Here is an 18,419-nt window from a genome sequence, read left to right as displayed (position 1 = left end):
ATAACTCAATTGAATGGTCAAATGATATCGGATTCAAATGATTTTTTGTAGAGATGATCTTTGAATGTGTATCTACAAAATATATTATCAGGGAACTTCCATTGAGGGATCCCTCAAATAAGCTTATTTGAGGGACACCCCTTGTAGGCCCTACTCCGGATTGTATTTCACTAATTCAAACCGTCTATTTTGTAGATATTCATTTAAAGATCATCTCTACAAAAAATCACTTGAATCCGATATCATTTGACCACTCAATTGAGTTATTGAAATTTTAGTACTTTCTTGAAACACCGTGTTCATTGATTTTGTAAGACACAATTGGATGTCAAAACGGTTTCCGATTTGTCTAAATTTTTGTAAGGATGATCTATGAATAGAGACCTAAAAAATAGATGGTGTGGATCATTGAGAAAAAAATTGTAAGGTACCCTAAATGGCGTCCCTCAAATAAAATTATTTGAGGGATCCCTCAATAGAAGGGGACTGTATATATTATATTTTAATTATTATTATTTAGTTAATAGTTAATATTTTAATGATTTCATAAATTACTTAAATATTCGAATATATTTAAGGGCAAATATGACACTATAAATCCATATTTTTGCTACACATAAATCCATGTTTTTATTGTTGGTGATATATTTAAAGAGTATAGCCGCACGGCTATACACTATATATAAATATTCTACTTTAAAGGTCTATCCGCCTTATCTGCTTGTCTGTTGGCCATATATCCTTTACTCCTGTCCCTTCTCTTTATAAATTTAATTTTATTGTCTCAGAAAAACAAATGTGATAGTTTTTTGTATCATAATAGGTTTACCATGAGTAGCCAAATTGATATCTTTTACAAATCTGAGAGGCAATTTGCTCCAATTCTATATCATCGTTGGTTGGCGTGGTCATCAATAACTGATTTTATACAAATCTCACTGATTATGATTTGCAGCGATGGCAGCGGAACCCTGATCCCGGGTACAATGTAACAATGTGATGCAAACGTTACTAAATAAATACATAAAACAATCTATACAAAGAAACTGTAAAGGAATAATCCAGAGGATTCCTATGATTTGAAATAACTTTACTGTCATTAAATAGCAGTGCCACGATCCTAATAAATATCAAAACTTCATTTGGATTGGATTGGATGTGCTAACTTCTTTCGATCCTTCCTGTGAACCAACCCGCCATTAGAAGCAGTTTGCAAAAATAACGACCCTGCACAGCCCAAGCTCTGACCGTACTTGGATTCGACTCGGCAGAGATTCAAATTTTGTCGGCTTAATTACAAATTAGCCTCAACCAACCCCCCTCGAAGTCCTGCGACTCGGAAGAAGCATCTCGTTTCATCTTTCTGGGTTTAAACATTTCCATATGAGGATCTCTTAGTGCTCAAACCCATCCGAAAAAGTGACATAAATGAACAGTTAATAATTTTCTCCAATGCTTTCAAGTGAAAAGCATCTTTAGTTCCTCTATGCGAGCAGTTCGAACTTCTTGGTCAGTCAAAGCACCCGAAATTAGTCGCTGCTTACGTGCTTGTACTGCTTCCATTTTCTCCTCAACCGTTCCCTGCCATCCATGAACATCCAAGTAATATAACACCAATCAGAAGGGTGAATGTCGTCACATTCATGGGCGATGATGCCCTTTGAAATTCCAATACTTAGTAAGAGCCACCCGACCCAGTCCATTGTAAAGAAATAAGACATTAAAATTTATCAGATAAGAAAAAGGACCTTCATGATAAACCGCCTGATCATCACCCTTTTTGTTTGACCAATACGATGAATACGCATGACAGCTTGTTCCTCCACAGCTGGATTCCACCATGGATCCTACAAACATTGCATTACAACAATTGTAAGTTTACCCCATCACAAATTTATCTTCAAAATCTCAATTGTATGCATACCAAGACAAAGGCATTTGATGCTGCCGTTAGATTTATTCCAACTCCTCCTGCCTTCAGTGACATTAGTAACACCTGATACAACAACCAAGCTCCAACGGTTACATCTAAACTGTTTACTAGAATAAAAAAATACACACAAGGAACAAAACTAAACAAAATAGAATACGATGAAGTCAGCAGTCAAAACCAGAATGTCACTATCTTCTGAAAACTGTTTTAACACTTGTTCACGCTGCTGTTGATTCAGCGTCCCATCAAGGCGAAGAAATGGAATGTTACTCCTAGTTGGAAAATTAAAACAAATATTAATCAAACTCTCGAGCAGCAAATTACCAGGATAATATAACTCAAACACAAACAGCACATGGTGGAAAGAGGATTGCTTCATTACATCACATGTACTGTCCTTGCTTCAGCATAGTCATGCACTCACACAACTAATGTACTTTTTTAAAAAATTTAAAAATCTGGTAATTTTTACCGAGAAAGAGGGATCTGCAAGAGGTCCAGAAAAGCTGTCCACTGGCTGAAGACAATGCTCTTTGAGCCTGACAAGCGAAGAGATTCAAGTTCACGCAGAAGAATATTAACTTTGGATGATTCCACCCAGTTTTTCTCAACATCAACCTGGAATCGACTCTCAGTTGGTGCTGTAATAAGATCTTGCTTACTCATGTTCTTCCTGTAATGAGAAACTGTTAAACTGACTAAAATAGTAACTTCCAATATAAAAACTTCACGAAGAACAGAAAATAAACCTTGGCTTGAGATAAAATTGAGATACTAAGGTAATACTTGAATATACCTACACACAGGACATAAACCAGAAGCTGAATTCCGCCAACTTGACAAGAGACATTCACGGCATAAGCGGTGAGCACAAGGTGTCAACACTGCATCTTCAAAGGCTTCAAGACATATTGGACACTCTACATGTTCCCCCTTACGCATTTCTTCTACAACTTCTTGAACATAAGCCCGTGAAGGCAGATCTTTGGCTTCCCCTTCCAAAGAGTTCTGGCTGCCTTTAAGGAAACGCCTAGCTAGCTTATTCAGGTCAGAAAATTCTTGTGTATCACCTCGACTGAACAAATCAAACAAGCCTAACGCTTAGTTGTATGAACTTGAGACATTTTCCACTCTGCATTTTTACTCATTTACCGTAAATCCAATAAGTGGAAAAAAGGGGGGTTAACACACACCTCATCACAAGAAACGGATGATCACAACATTGGCGAAGACGTAAAAGTAACTCCAATATGGATGCATAATTATGAAGAACCCGTCCTTGCTCTACAAATTGATCAAATTTCACCTGATAATTAAAATAGACTTGTTAATATACTGCATTATACAATAGATCAAAAGAACCGGCAATCAGGGAAATCCGAATATACCTTTGATCTTTTAAAGAGGGCCTCATAGAAGTCTTTTTCAGCTTCTGTGAGTTCACAGTAAATCACCTGAATATCAGCTGGGGGAAGGACTAAAATTGGCCTGCAACAAACAAAAAGCTTTAGGATCCAAAAATAAAATTTGAAATGAATAACGTTCTTGGGCCGTTAATTCACCTGCCATCGCGATCTGTGCTAAACTTGGTTCTCCTTAACATGATTGGCTTTAAGATGGATTGAACCAAATTCAACCCTCTCTCATCACCCTCCTCAAAAGGTTTTTGGATGAGTTTATTCCACCTGAATTATATAGGGAGTAGATAAATCAGACAGTATTCATGCTACAACTCAAAGGGGAAGAATCAGAGATAAATTAAAGTTTGTGTTCACATACAATTGTGAGATTCTAAAACTTTGACAAATGATTCAAATTTCAAATCTTTGCATCCACATCACACTACATATGTTCCATTTGGAAAAGGAAAATAGAACTCACCATGCCCAGTTTCCCCAAGGTTCAACCCTCAAAAACCGAAGAAGACTGTAAATGTCCTCCAGGTTGTTCTACGGCAACAAAATTAAATGTCAAGAAACATAACAAAATGAACCTCTAAAAATTAATAAAATTTCCTATCTCAAAGAATAAAATATTCATCCCAATACAGATATACGCATTAAAAAAATCAGGGTTTTTACTACGCTATGAAGACAGTAAACAGCCTCCTTCAAGGAATTGAGAATGTTGGGAGAGATTCTCCCTTTACTTGAAACTTAGAAACATAATAAAACATACAATGAATTTACTTCTCACAAAAGGAAGAACTTTCTAGAACCACACGATTTCTTTACATAAATTTCTGATAAAATACTTCACCTGTATTGGTGTGCCGGTAAGACACCATCGACGACCAGCAACTAAAGCAGCAGCAGCAACAGAAATTTGGCTCTTAGAGGATTTTATGGTATGCGCCTCATCAAGAACCACTCTAAACCAACTAACCGAGTAAAGTCCCCCATTGTCCTTAGGATTCTAGATGTAGGGAGAGAGTGGGGAAAGTATAAAGAAAGAAAGAAAGATGCACAAATTAATCTTCTGTAAAGAAATGTATAACTAATAAAATTTGCACAATATACAAATAGGAGATGTTTAGATTACCTCTGCAGAAAATTCTGAGGCTAACACTCCGTATGAAGTGATTACAACATCACTTTGAGCTAAAAATTTTGCATCCTTCTGCCTACTTTGTCCATAATGAACATATACCGATAAAGATCCAGGTTGCGCATGAGTTTCAATCTCTGCCTGACAACAAACTCAAATGTCTATATTAACTCCCAAATATAGAATCCTTATCACTGTGCACGTAACACTCTGATACTGGCGCAAGTACCAACTTTCAGAGCAGGTGTAAGTATGCAGAACTACAATTGGTGTTCTTCAAAGTGACAAAAACTACCTTCCACTGGCCTAGAAGAGTCATAGGACATATAATCAAACTGCCACCATCTGCAAGGGTGTTTTTTCGCTTCATAAACTTATCAAATCCTGAAAAGCTTGTGACCTTCTTTGGTAGGTTTGATGGGGAATGGTCTGAAATGTCACTAATTTCAATATCTTCACTGGAGGACTGGCTTGTAGGGTGACTACCTGATAATCCATGTCCTGAATGAGCAAGAAGGAGTGCTATTGTCATAATGGTCTTCCCCAAGCCCATAGAATCAGCCAGAATCTTCAAATGCACGATAAAGGCAATACAATCAACACATAAAAATAAAGTTTGAAAAAATATTTAATTATGGTTTGAGCCAACTTGAGACATACTCCTCCTCTGGCCATTTGAAGTGTGCTTGGAAATTCTGTTGTTGCATCCCCAGAAAACGCATTCAAATAGATAACACGGTCTCTCCTATATGCAAAACACCCCAATAAATATTGAATCATAAGGTAGCATAATCCAAGGTTAACAGCCCAACATACTTGTCTGCAAGATGATATGCCTCCCAACAAGGGTGAAGAGTCATTGCTCCCTCATCGATGCATTGTCCTTTTTCCAGTTGGATCATCCAATGGAGAGCCTGCTTCTGGTATGGACGAAGTTCACACTGAAGTGTGCTTGGAGGATCCATTTCCTGAAATACAATACTTCCTTGGTTATTTTTCAGCTCTATTCAGGAGCAAGCTCCATGCATGTAAAAAGATGCTTGCATAAGTCACAATACCTCTAGCTGAGAGCTGTCTCCAACACCAACAATGTTATCAAGGTCAGCATCTGAAATGGACTCCTCATTTTCAACTTCACCTCCATTTCTACCAGGGTTTTTAGGCTTATTGGCAAGTAGCATTGGGGCACAAAGCCCAGAACTGTCCTGTTCAGGTAAAATTACGCAATGAAATCCTGAGAACACAATTAGAATAGATAACAGTAATTGTCGTGTCAATACCTTTGGGTCCAAAGGGCGCTTTCTCGTATACAAGTCACTGGGAGTGAATTCTGCCTATTAAAAAAATAAAGGAATGACAACATCACCACCTCTGAACAAAAAGAAAGAAGTTTAAAGCAATGCCATATACAGAATTTCCATAAGAGGGTCCACAAGTCATTATAAAAATGATCACCTTCTTGAAAGGAGTTAGGCCTAGCAACCGGAACAATGTTGGAAGAGGAGGAACCACTGTTTCCTCCGTGGAGTTATTCGCTGCCTTAAGCGAGGTCTTGTTTTGCTTAAGGAACATTGAACTATTGATATACACGCTGAATCAACCCCATTAAAAAAATAAATCAAAGTCATTAACCATAAACATTACTCAACCAATACAAATCATGCAACAGTCCTAGAAAGGATTTGCATTCAGAACTGTCACTAATTTTCCAAATGGCCAAATGGGCAGCTAATAAATTATTCAAAATATATTTCTTCACGAAGAGTATACCTTATTGACAAAACAATGGTGTCCATAATGCTCAAGATATCAGGAGCAGATTTGCAATGCCCCTCAATTCTAATCTTCTTATCCCTCACAATCGGCAATAGACACCGAGCCCATTCCTTAGGTATTCGACCAATCTACCAAAACCCATTAATTCAAACACAATAAATCAAATTATAAATAGCCAACCAATTACATCGCATTCCCAATTCTCCAAAAATTTACCTCTCCCGAATCTTTTGTTGAGAACCTCACAATCTCTGAGCAAGCGGCAACCTGACGTCCCCTCCCAAAACCCTTGCCGGGAGACGGCGAAATCGAACTGCTCTTTAACGGAAAAGTGAAATCCACTTCGTCTCCAGCCTTGATCCTCCTACCTCTACACGTTGATAGACCGGCCACTTCGCTGCAGCCCACAAACCACCACTCGCTCCCCATCAAGCTCTCACACCGAGCAACATCTTCAACAACGTCATCACCTGAATTACTGGGACATCTACCACCATTTCCTTCGTTCTCCAATGAGCAATTACTCTTCTGACCTCCATTCTGGTTCGAATTCACGACATCAGAGCTCAAAAGTTTGGGCTTCTTTGGAAAACCTGATCTTTCTTTCGATTTGAAACTGTGCGTGTCGAAGATTATGTTGATTGCGGCGGTGACGTCGTTGTTGGCCATGTGCAGGGCTCTGATTATGTCCATGTCCGAGTATGCCGAGCCGACGATTGTTCGGACGGTAGACAACAGTTCCTCCGTAACCTTGTTCCCCATCGTGAAAATTTTTCGAAAAACAAAAACCCTAACCCTAATTACACGTGTGCGAATTGAAGTTCGAGAGTGTAGGATTGAGTGTGAGACTCCTGCTGGGGCTGGTTTAGAATTAGCAATTAGGGTTTCAGAGAGGTCGGAGTTTTGCAAAACCCCAGTGCTAAGATGCGCTGCGGTACAAGATGGCAGAGGCTTAGTTTTAGCATTGTGTGTCTGCAACAGAAAAAGGCGCGAGTGAGGTTGTAAAGACATGAGAAATGGCGGGGACGGTAATATATGAATTGCGGGACGGAGGCTTCTATCACACGCCCGTGACGTGACACGTGTTCCGCATGTGATTGCATGTGGAAGGTCACATGTTAATTTAATAATGATTTTTCTTTTCATTTTAATTTTTTTAAAATATAAAAATGTGTGAATTTACCATATTATCCTCATTTAATTAATAAATTTAATTTTTAATGTTTGAATTAACCAATGGCATTTTTAGTATTTTAAATATTTTATCATTCTGTCTTTTGCTTTACATATATATATATATATATTTAACTTTCAATCCTAAACACAAAATATTTAATAAAATATGAGGAATTTTTATGAAATTCTTTAAATAATGAAACAATGAGAGAAACTTCATTGTCTCATGTTGTTGTATCTCTCTTATCATATACAAGTTATTTTCCTTTTATTTTTTATTTTTTATTTTTATACAAGAAATTTCCCATAGCAACCCTAATAATTTCCAAATTTTTTTATATGATTCAAACATAGTTAGGTAAGGTAGTAATAATTTTCTTTTATTCTCGTGATTCATGCCAATTTTGCCTTTTGACATATTATTGTTCTATATTGAATACATATTTATTGATTAATGTTTTAATAAAATATTTTCATGCTATAGTTGGTGAAATCTAAACAGCTAATATTATAAAAACTATAAATAAATATGTGCAGGTGTTTAGCTTTATTAATTTGAGGTCTTGAGTTCGAATTATCTTTCTCTATTACATTGAGATTTCAAATTTGAATATTTAACTTCTGTTTTTGTAAATAAATTTTCTTTTTTAATATAAAATGAACAAAATTAAAATTTTTTTCTTGAATAATTAATACTAGCATCTCTGTACGCGCTCACGTAACGTGAGAGGTTTTTTCTAGTACCAGCGCTTTATGGTTTGAACAAATTTAATCCGATAAACTGTATAACCCAGCCTTATATTTCCATTTTTAGCCCTTTTAATCTTTACCCGAACCGAATGGAACGAACGATGTGGCGAAAATAGAAATAAGCGGAAACGCAGGGTGGGGGATGACGTAGAAGGAAATCAACTCATCGAAAATCTCCCTGTCAAATTAGGCGGCCGGTAAGAACGAATAGACGACATAGCGTCTGACTTGCAATAGAGAAAAATTATATATAAAAAGAAACGCCAACAACCACCAACCCCCACCTTACTTCCCACTTAGAATTCAAAGCACTTTTGACTTCTCTCACTATTTTTTTTTTCTTCTACTAGTTTTTCACAGCATCGCAATCTTAATTTGCTGCGCATTCGATCTGCTCTGCTTGATCAGGTTCGTAATTTTTTCTTTCTTAGTAGATATGCTCACTCAGTTTTGATCGCTTGTCGATATCTTAGATCAATTTTTTCAATTTTGATATGTGTTATATGCCTCTCAAGCTTCTATTGTGTTCTTTTTTTTCAATTTCCAATTCCATTTTCTATAATGAAACGAGCAATTTGGTTTTGAAAAGTTCTTTGTTGTGAAATTTTGATATATAAATTTTTGAATTCATATTTTGTGTGCCAACAAAACCGAGGAAAGCAAATTACTTTGATTGTAATTAGTGGGTTGCAAGAAAGGAGCTCAATCTCCAATGCTTTTTCGCTGCCAAAAATTGCCACATTGACTTTGTTTGATTTGCATGTAGATCACGAGCTGCTTCTGATCGAACTACGGTTTAGCTCTGTGGAATAGCTTTGAGCTGCTTGTACAGCTTAGAAAATGGGATCGGGATCATGGCACATGGAGAGAAGAGATAGTTTTAAAAATGAGCCGGTGAGAGATGTTGAGCATGTGCTTGAAAATGGGTCTCTCTCAATCATCGTGCTTGGCGCTTCTGGTGATCTTGCCAAGAAGAAGACTTTTCCAGCACTCTTCAACCTTTTTCAGCAGGTTTCTTTTGAACTTCGTTTATTGCCAATATGATTGATCATGAACATACATGAATCGCAACAAACCCCTAACACTCTTTGGTTACTATATCCAAGTTATAGTTGTCCTTAAAGTTTGATAACACGTTCCTTAGTGCTTATTAAGGATTGCGTAGAATATGCTGTCAAACCATGCACTGTGAATCTGTGATAGTGACTTTGTTTTTGGGTGTGCTGTTCTCTAGGGATTTCTGCAACCAAATGAAGTTCACATTTTTGGCTATGCAAGGACTAAGATTTCAGATGATGAGCTAAGAAACCGCATACGTGGGTGAGCTTTCTGGCCTACGATTTTCCCCGTACATTATTTTCGCAAGTCCATTTCCATTCATATGAGTGGAAATGGTTAAATTTCCTACTACAGTCCTTAACTTCAAGCTTCTTTTTGCTCACTTTAACCAATGTTAGGTTTATTTTCTTTTACTGCTGTATAATGAGAGGTATTTGATGGTTGATAATGACTGCAGATATCTTGTCCGGGACAAAGGAGCTTCACCAAAGGACTTGGAAGATGTAACCAAGTTTTTGCAACTGGTTAGTGCCCTTGTGCAACATTTTTCGATAATTCCATCCATATAATTTCATTCCTGTACAGATATTCAGTTGCTTGATAATTTTTCCTTATAGATCAAATATGTAAGTGGTTCTTACGACACTGAGGAGGGGTTTCGGCTGCTTGATAAAGAAATTTCAGAGACTGAAGTCTCAAGAAATGGTGTGGACGGAATATCCCGCAGGCTTTTTTATCTTGCACTTCCTCCATCAGTATATCCTTCTGTCTGCAGGATGATCAGGCATTGTTGCATGAATAAAAGTAAGCTTTTTTCCAATACTATTTAGGTTTCAAACGTGTTGTATTCACATGGATAACTTCAATTACCTTTTTTTTTTTTTACCCGATTCAAGCAATCATACATGTTGGCATTAAAGGGTTCCAGAATGAAATTAAATGACAGGTTAGTGTTAACCTTTACAAATGTCTGCTTATAATCATTTCAGCTGATCTTGGTGGATGGACTCGTATTGTTGTTGAGAAGCCTTTCGGCAAGGATTTGGAATCTGCAGAGCAACTCAGTACCCAGATTGGGGAGTTGTTCGAAGAATCACAAATTTACCGTATTGATCACTATTTGGGGAAGGAATTGGTGCAGAATCTGGTATTATTATAATATCTGCATACACCTGCATAGACGTTGCTGGTTATTATTATTAATGAAATTGGCTTATACTTTATTGGTATGTAAATTTGCAGTTAGTACTTCGGTTTGCAAATCGATTTTTTTTGCCCCTCTGGAACCGAGACAACATTGAAAATGTACAGGTGAGAATCCTTCCTTCAGTGCTGATGTTTGGGTGTCAGTATAACATTGACAATGTATAGAGTACAGGTGGTACCTCCAGACATTTAGGATGCAGTAAATTTCATCCCCTCTTTTAATTTTTTAAATTCTGTTTATTTGGCAGATTGTGTTTAGGGAGGATTTTGGAACTGAAGGTCGAGGTGGATATTTTGATGAATATGGGTATGCTTCACAGTGCTATTGTTGCAGTTTGTTCCTTAAGCAGTACTGAAAAAGAATGATTTCATCCTCTATAAATGTTGTGTATTGTTAAATTATCTTGAGTTTTTGTAATCTTTGTTACTAGCATCCATATTTCCTGCTGTCTATGGGGAAAAAAGGTTTATGTTGTTAATGTATCTGGTTTTTATCTGTGAAATATAATTAGGATGCACTAACTAATCTGTTTTCTTTTTCGTGCAGAATTATCCGTGATATTATTCAAAATCATCTATTGCAGGTAAGACCTTGGTATTAAGTTCGAGGTATATTTGACGTTATTAGCAATTCCATCTATACAATATTATTTATATCTTTATTTTTGAGGAATCAATAGTTTCAAATAACTCTGAATATCAATTAGTTTACTTGTTTCAGAGTTGTAATTTTCTTGAGATCTAAGAACTAAGAATGCATGCGAACTCTTGTGATGAGAACTTATATAAAATTGGTATACCTTATGTATTGTGGCCCCATCTCCAAAATGTCTACAACCTTTATGCATCAGAATTTCTTCCAACCTTCTCTCCCAAGGAACCTTCATACCAGGGAAAAAGGCATTTAAATTTTCACCTGATTTATTTATACCTAATTTTCTCTGCAGGTTCTTTGCTTAGTTGCCATGGAAAAGCCTATTTCCCTAAAACCTGAGCATATCAGGGACGAGAAAGTAAAGGTATGCACATATGATAAGGCATCATACAATTATATTAACAGGTTTGCAGAAGAAACAAAAAATAAAAACAATTTGACCTGTCACCGTATATGACATATAATGTTCTTTCATAATATGTGCTCTTAGTTCCCAAATTCCTTTTTGTATCACTTGATGATTAATGAACTTACATTTTAGGTTCTTCAATCAGTACTACCAATTGAGGACGATGAAGTTGTTCTTGGACAATATGATGGCTATAGGGATGATCCAACTGTTCCTGACCACTCAAACACTCCAACTTTTTCAACCGTGGTTCTGCGGATCCACAATGAAAGATGGGAAGGTATGGTAACTTTCAAAATTCATTGGAAGTAATTTCCCATTTGGGAAGTAGTCTTGCATTGGAGATGCAGATTAATGATAATGGTCGTTATATGAATTTATATTATGCATTGAACTTACTCACCATCAACACTATTTTCTTCAGGTGTTCCTTTTATACTAAAGGCTGGGAAAGCATTAAATTCAAGAAAGGCAGAAATAAGAGTTCAATTTAAGGATGTGCCTGGTGACATATTCAAATGTAAGACACAGAGCTTTATTATTCGATATGTTGTTGTTGGTACATTTTTGCACTCCATATTTTGTTTTTGGTAGTATTATAAATTCCTTATTTGGTTCACTATTACCTCATTGTTTAGGTAAGAAGCAAGGGAGAAATGAGTTTGTAATACGCTTGCAACCTTCAGAAGCCATGTACATGAAACTTACGGTAATGCGTTCACTGCCGAGTTCAATAACGATATTTTTTAGCTGATATCTCCAGATCTGATGTGCATAGTATCAGACAAAGCCTTCATATGGTGCTTGGTTTCCTGTCAAATTACTAATCAACTTTAGAGAAAGTTCTGAACAATAATCTGAATCCTGCTCAATAGTGTTGGAATACTTCACAGGTTTCTGAAAATCCAAGTAATAGAAACCCAGGCTTTATTTGTCATGTTCATTAAGCAGAGAAAAGCTAGGAGACTCCTTTGTCTTCATCACGTTCACTTACTAGCTCAATGTCTGTTATGCAGGTCAAGCAGCCTGGACTGGAGATGTCGACTGTCCAAAGTGAATTAGACTTGTCATATGGGCAACGATATCAAGGGGTAACGATCCCAGAGGCTTATGAGCGTCTAATTCTTGATACGTATGTCCACTGCCTTTCTATTTCTAGAATCTTTCATGTAATAGCCATATGCTGCTTTTGTTTATAACTGTTGAAGTCCAGCCAACTTGAAGGGTACATGTTAAAAGAGGGATTACATATCTAAACCATGTGAATAACAAATACATAGGATGCAAGGAAGTGACCCGTGCAACAATAATACATAAGATACAAACAACTGATTTTTAATATTTAATCTTCCCATTGATTATTCAAGCATGACAAAGGGAATATGTTTTTTGGTTTTTTCAGAATAAGAGGCGATCAGCAACATTTTGTACGCAGAGATGAGTTGAAGGTAACTACATTGTGCACTTATTTTCTTGGCACACTGCCATTTTCCCTTTTGACTGATTTATTGTGTTAATACACATCAGGCGGCCTGGGAAATCTTCACGCCTCTTCTGCACAGAATTGACAATGGTGATTTGAAACCGCTTCCATACAAACCAGGCAGTCGGGGTCCTGCAGAAGCCGATGCTCTGCTAGAAAAAGCCGGTTATGTACAAACACATGGCTACATCTGGATTCCTCCCACCTTGTAGAAGGCTTGCCTTTTTAAAGTTTCAGCTCGGGCTTGCCCCTATCCAGTGTGTGCCATAAACCATAACGTCGTGTTGTTACATTGCAAGCTTTGTAAGTTATGCCTTAAGAATAAGTGCGCGATCGAAATGATGTGTGATTCAAAATAATTAAATGTTTCGATTCGTAAGCCATCTGTACCTGAGGATGTGAATTGTGAAATTCCAGATGTCGTTTGCAAATTCAAAATACCCGGTTAAAGGTAAGATGAGGAGCTGTTGCTTCATCCCAAGTTGGATGGAGAACAGCACTTTGATCATTTGATTGTGACATAAACATAATTTATATGATAATCAATGGAAGATACCTTAGCGGATACTTTATGCTAAGTTAGATAAAATGCTTGAAATTGACTGATTTGGAGCTTCTGCGAATATAATATATTTTACAAAGGAGCATCCGTACTATAGTAGATAGAATGTCTGTGTCACAACTTACAACTTACAATTAGCAATATGCTTATCTTTTTTAAACTTTCCTAATTGTGCGATTTAACCCTCCTTAATGATCCAACTCCAAATTGGACTTGGCAGGTCCTCCCTTATTGACCTGATTAACCATGGTAATGAGATTCCTTTCTTTCAAGTTTGAAACTTTCCTTGTAGTAAAGAGGAGAAAAAGAATCTTTGTACGAGAGGAGAAAGTCTTGGGTGACGTGGCAGTTATCTCACGGTGGTATGGGGTCTTCACGCGCGAGAGAGCCCTATCCTTATCCAAAGAGAGAATTTTTATGTTATGGGGATAACATTGTTTTGTTATTCTCAACTAATCAAATTTTATCAAGTGTGATAACTTATTCACATGACGAAACATAATTCGTTAGAGATAACAAAATAATATTATCCATATTATTTACAAGTTCTTCTCCAAGTTTTCTAGTGAAAGAGTGTTTTTTTTTTTTTATCGAATTGGAGTTCTTGTTTTGTGGTTTTCTTTGAATAAAAGGAAAACATAAATTACAAAATTCCCAGTCGTGGTAGTGCTTTAATTAATGAAAGGAAATCCAACAAAATCATAGAGTTTAATTAAGGAAATAAAATTTTATTTTGTGGAGTGGTAAATAAGTCAAAGCCTTAGTTTAAAAAAATCAAAATCAAAAGGCAAGGGTAAGACAGAGAGCAAGGAATCTTGAAATTGTCTCCGCGTAAAAAGGAGAAGAGAAGATGGAGTCGTTGTTGGTGTTGGTAAAGAAAGAGGTTAAAGGACCAGGAATATCCATCCAGGAAGACGTTACCCGCCACCAGTCTCTCCCTCTCTGTCCACGCGTCCTTTTCCCAACCTTCCCTGCTCTCACTCTCTGTGCGCCCTTAATTTGGCACGCACGCTCTGTTTTCTCACCTTCCAATTTCTGTTTCCTCCCTCCCCTTTTCTTCTTCTCTTTGGTTTTCTTTTCCTCCTCTCTCTCTCTCTCTCTCTGCGCATTGCGTTGGTTCGTTGGTTGGTCGGTTGCTTGGACGGTTGGGTCAAATTAACCTCTGCTTTTCTCTGCAGCATCAGATTCGGTAATTTCAAGCTTCACTTTTTTAATCTCCAAATCCGTTTCAATCTTTTTGTTTATCTTATTTTCCTTTCCTTGTCTCTTTCGCTTAACCCACCCACATAATAACTCTATTTCGATTATGGTTTCTCTAACACCAATCTTTCCTCATCCTGAAAACAGCGTTGCTTTGAATTCAGCTTGTTTGGTACTTTTAACCAAATTATGAACTTTTTTCCTTTTTCTTTGATAATCAACCTATTAGAAAGTTGGGTTCTTTTTCTTCCCTTCAATACAGGAACCTCTTGTAGAATTTCAGGTGCCTTTTGTTTTCTTTATAATTTTTTGCCTCCTGGAATGGAATGTTTTCCTTGTATTCTTGACTTGCTTTTATATTTCAATCTTTCCTAGTCGGCTCTCTTGATTTATCTTCTGCCAGCAAATCTAGGTTTCTTGGTACCATCAAGCTCGCGTTCTATTTCTATCTATTAGCTGCAAACGATGGCTTTGAATCTCTCTCGTGGCTCAGTCTTGCCTGCGTATCCTTCTTCTGTTTGGTACTCTAATGGGTATGTGATGGATCAATACAAAGAAAATAATTTGGATGGTGTTTGTGATGATTCGTCAAGTTCTTGGGGTTTCAATTTGGATTTGAGGAATACCCATTGGGGGACTGAATTGGGTGGCTATTGTGACCATTCTGCTGATGATATTGTGGATCGGTTGCCTGTTGATCCTTTTGGAATGGGGATAAGGTCTACTTTTACTGCTATCACGGGTTGGCTTCAAGGTTTTGAAAAGGAACACGAATCTTATGGCTCTGGGTTGCATGAAGCATTTGGTGGTGGATTATTGGCAGGTTTCAATTGGGCTTGGAATAGTGCTGTGATGTTTCAACCGGAAGTTTGTGACCTGAGATTTGATGGAATATCAATTCCATATGATAGCTTTGATCAGTATGGGATCAATGATGGAGGTTTCGTGTTGGATGGCAATGTGGAGGAGTTTCTGAGTTTTAGCGGGAACTTGGATTTTTGTGATGGAGCTAAGGAACTGCAAGTCGAAACTAAGGACATACAAGGTTGTAGCATTATGCACCCTAATGGTGAGGGGAGTGCTCCACATGATGCTATGTTTTATGCATTGAGTTTTCTTGGTGTTAAGGACCTTCTTTCAGTTGAAAAGGTTTGTAGGTCTTTTCGTGATTCAGTTAGAAGTGACCCTCTCCTATGGAGGAGTATTGTCATTGATTGGCCGTTGAATGAGATTGTCACTGATGATGTTCTTATAAAGTTAACTGACAGGGCTCAAGGCACTCTTCAAGCCTTGACTCTAGTGCATTGTCTCCATATCACTGACTTTGGGCTGCAGAGTGTGTTTGACCGCAACCCAAAGCTGACAAAGGTGAGTATTTGAAACTTTGTATTTTCTATTTTCCTGAACTGGATACGTCTGTTTCCTGTTTATGGTTTTGTATATCAGTGTATCTCTCCAATTTTCAGTGACAATAATTTTTGAAAGAGATGCTCTTATGCTGCTTTCTCTTAGAATATAATGTTCTGAAGTTACATTTGACCCCTGAGGCTACTTTCATATAGGGGCTTTTTGCCATAAGCCACAAATAACTACAATTTCATATATGTTTTCTATGAAAAACATTTCTTGTGTGCCTCCTATTGAAAGTAAAAGTGAAAATCTCGTTCGCCATCAGTTATCAAACATGGGGCTATAAAACTTGGTGAAGTTATTGTATCTTGCTGTTCTTACAGGCCTGTTGAGATGAACTCATGTCGTTTATAGCAAGTAGGTTGAAGACTATTATTCCTGTAGTGTTTAAAAAAAATAAATAAATAAAAGGTGAACACCTTTGGTTATATGCCAATGTGTGTTGTTGTGTCTAATACAATGTCAAGAACAATGGGGTGAATAAGTTTTGGATTGATTTTTTCATATCTCCTATGTATTAATATCAATAAATTTAACAATTGATGCAGCTCTTGATGCTGAACATGTATTCAGTGTTTCGTTGTAGATTTTGCAATTGATTAGTTAACTGATATTGAAAGTCAATGTAGTCTTTATCATGTAAACTGGTAGTGCTCTTTATGGGTATTTTGCCTCTTCGTATCATCATGCTAAATGTGTGAAGTTTATAGGAGTTCATTAAACCTTGCTTTCTATGTAGTTTAAGTTCTTTCTAATATGAATGTACACCTTTTTCCCTGTGCAGTTAAGTGTTCCAGGATGTCTTAAAATAAGTGTTGAGGACATCTTGTTAAACTTATGGACCTTGAAGTCTGCAGGCAAACCTGGAATAAAGCAGTTAAGAATTGGTGGTCTCTCTGGTATAACAGAGAGGCAGTTTGAAGAGTTGAAATTCTTGCTTGGTGCAGATAACTGTGTTCAGTTTAGAGCACCAAAACCACGGTTTTTTCATGGTGGGCTGTCACATCTCTCTTGTGATGATGATTGTGCCATCGACGTTGAAGAGTGCCCCAGGTGCCAGAAACTAAGTTTAGTTTATGATTGCCCAGCAAAGAGTTGCCAAGGGAAACATCATGCTGATCAGATGTGCAGGGCTTGCACGCTTTGCATAGCTCGCTGTATTAGTTGTGGGTGCTGCCTTCAAGACACTGATTATGAGGAGACATTTTGTCTAGACTTGCTCTGTATGGTTTGTTTGGAGAAAATACTCAAATGTAGGCATGGAGAAAAGGGTGCTCCCAAGTGTGCCTTTTTTTGTCAGGAGAACAGGTATCAATTTTGCCTTATTGGCTAATGGAAAGACATTGCATATTCGTTTGCTGTTGGTTGTGGATTAGAATCTACAAAGGGTGGTTGGCTGTTCAGAAATGGGCACAAGCAATTTAATGCATACTTGGTTGCCACAGTAAGGAGTTGTATTACCATGAGGAACTTGCAGCTTGTGAAGCTGGAGATAATCTCCGGAGGACCGGAGGAAGGAAAAGGGAAATGAAAAAAAAAGGAAAAAAGGAAATGAAAAAAAAAAAAAACAGAAAAAAAGGAGGAGGGAAGAATAGAGATGAGAGGAGGTTACAACAGAAAGGTTGATTGAAATAGGGGAAAGTAAAAAGAAAGGAGAGGGAAAGTATATCAGAGGTTGAGAAGTATGGCTTGAACATGTTTAGTTAGCTCTTGCCAAAGTGGTTCCTGTCCTGGAGGGAGACTTACCAACCCCAAGGACCAAAGGGCAATGAAGAAAATTTGGTAGGGGAAGTGGGGAAATCATCATCGAAGTCGAGTAAGTTTTTTTGGGTGCAGAAGAAGAGCAGCAGCCATTCAGGGGGGTGTCATGCAGAAAGTTATGGGAGAGCTGTCGGAGCACTGATCTATTTGTTATATACCAAGTTTGTGGAATCTTGTTTTTAAGCAAAATAATCAATAAATAAGTTGTATGCATTTATAAAATATAAACCAATTTCGTTTTTTATGTTGCTATCTATTTTTCTTTTTTATTTCTTTCCTTGCATCTATATAAATGTCAGCAACAAGTGTTTGCCAAGAAGCAAACCGAACAATACCGTCGGTCCATAAAACAGTCAGGATCTGTTGGGATATCTTTTATCTAAAACCCATACCGTCAAAGTCTGTTATATGGACGGTTGGGTGGGTTTGGGGTGATGATTATATGGACGCTTTTACTCCTCAATTTAACAATAAAATTAACAGACTTTGACG

General features: G+C 37.2%; 3 protein-coding genes across 6 annotated transcripts; 2 read left to right on the top strand and 1 right to left on the bottom strand.

Moving 5' to 3' along the window:
* Positions 1–997: 997 nt before the first annotated feature.
* Positions 998–7,402, bottom strand: RAD5 (DNA/RNA helicase protein). The gene is made up of 20 exons (XM_089050875.1): positions 6,473–7,402; positions 6,251–6,384; positions 5,936–6,071; positions 5,761–5,814; positions 5,539–5,685; positions 5,297–5,448; positions 5,141–5,225; positions 4,776–5,048; positions 4,475–4,621; positions 4,193–4,348; positions 3,815–3,882; positions 3,496–3,618; positions 3,322–3,421; positions 3,127–3,239; positions 2,730–3,008; positions 2,406–2,606; positions 2,112–2,205; positions 1,925–1,996; positions 1,749–1,847; positions 998–1,581 (listed from the first exon to the last, which is right to left on the bottom strand). The coding sequence occupies exons 1-20, from the start codon at positions 7,400–7,402 to the stop codon at positions 1,459–1,461; spliced, it is 3,486 nt and encodes a 1,161-aa protein (XP_088907001.1). The 3' UTR covers positions 998–1,458.
* A 909-nt stretch (positions 7,403–8,311) lies between these two features.
* LOC103330389 (glucose-6-phosphate 1-dehydrogenase 6, cytoplasmic) lies at positions 8,312–13,583 on the top strand. The gene is made up of 17 exons (XM_089050745.1): positions 8,312–8,379; positions 8,533–8,590; positions 8,949–9,193; positions 9,417–9,502; positions 9,699–9,765; positions 9,859–10,045; positions 10,231–10,388; positions 10,484–10,552; positions 10,696–10,754; positions 10,995–11,031; positions 11,395–11,466; positions 11,644–11,791; positions 11,936–12,031; positions 12,150–12,220; positions 12,528–12,643; positions 12,914–12,959; positions 13,039–13,583. The coding sequence occupies exons 3-17, from the start codon at positions 9,023–9,025 to the stop codon at positions 13,204–13,206; spliced, it is 1,551 nt and encodes a 516-aa protein (XP_088906871.1). The 5' UTR covers positions 8,312–8,379; positions 8,533–8,590; positions 8,949–9,022; the 3' UTR covers positions 13,207–13,583.
* Positions 13,584–14,432: 849 nt separating this feature from the next.
* LOC103330387 (F-box protein SKIP14-like) lies at positions 14,433–18,171 on the top strand. Of its 4 annotated transcripts, none has more exons than XM_089050033.1 (3): positions 14,433–14,745; positions 15,169–16,124; positions 16,951–18,171. In XM_089050033.1, exons 2-3 carry the CDS (start codon positions 15,222–15,224, stop codon positions 17,497–17,499), a joined length of 1,452 nt encoding a protein of 483 aa, XP_088906159.1. In that variant the 5' UTR covers positions 14,433–14,745; positions 15,169–15,221; the 3' UTR covers positions 17,500–18,171. The 4 variants fall into 4 exon arrangements, with proteins under 4 accessions (XP_088906159.1, XP_088906158.1, XP_088906157.1 ...); XM_089050032.1 differs by having other exon boundaries at positions 15,160–16,124; XM_089050031.1 differs by having other exon boundaries at positions 15,132–16,124.
* Positions 18,172–18,419: the final 248 nt, after the last annotated feature.

The sequence above is a fragment of the Prunus mume genome, linkage group LG4 (genome assembly GCF_029339155.1).
Source record: "Prunus mume cultivar Tortuosa linkage group LG4, ASM2933915v1, whole genome shotgun sequence".
NCBI lineage: Eukaryota > Viridiplantae > Streptophyta > Magnoliopsida > Rosales > Rosaceae > Prunus > Prunus mume.
This window is presented reverse-complemented; position numbering and strand designations above follow the sequence as displayed.

What these genes read in the sequence shown, in the direction of transcription:
- RAD5 (XM_089050875.1), bottom strand. Translation starts at nt 7,402, where the DNA reads ATGAAAAGAAAAATCATTATTAAATTAACATGTGACCTTCCACATGCA. An exon ending in GAGACAGCTCTCAGCTAGAG is followed by an intron (nt 5,449 to 5,538) that starts GTATTGTGACTT and finishes ATTGTATTTCAG; the next exon opens with GAAATGGATCCTCCAAGCAC. An exon ending in CCTTGGGGAAACTGGGCATG is followed by an intron (nt 3,619 to 3,814) that starts GTGAGTTCTATT and finishes TATATAATTCAG; the next exon opens with GTGGAATAAACTCATCCAAA.
- LOC103330389 (XM_089050745.1), top strand. Translation starts at nt 9,023, where the DNA reads ATGGGATCGGGATCATGGCACATGGAGAGAAGAGATAGTTTTAAAAAT. An exon ending in TCTTCAACCTTTTTCAGCAG is followed by an intron (nt 9,194 to 9,416) that starts GTTTCTTTTGAA and finishes GCTGTTCTCTAG; the next exon opens with GGATTTCTGCAACCAAATGA. An exon ending in GGATATTTTGATGAATATGG is followed by an intron (nt 10,755 to 10,994) that starts GTATGCTTCACA and finishes TTTTTCGTGCAG; the next exon opens with AATTATCCGTGATATTATTC.
- LOC103330387 (XM_089050033.1), top strand. Translation starts at nt 15,222, where the DNA reads ATGGCTTTGAATCTCTCTCGTGGCTCAGTCTTGCCTGCGTATCCTTCT. An exon ending in GCAACCCAAAGCTGACAAAG is followed by an intron (nt 16,125 to 16,950) that starts GTGAGTATTTGA and finishes TTCCCTGTGCAG; the next exon opens with TTAAGTGTTCCAGGATGTCT.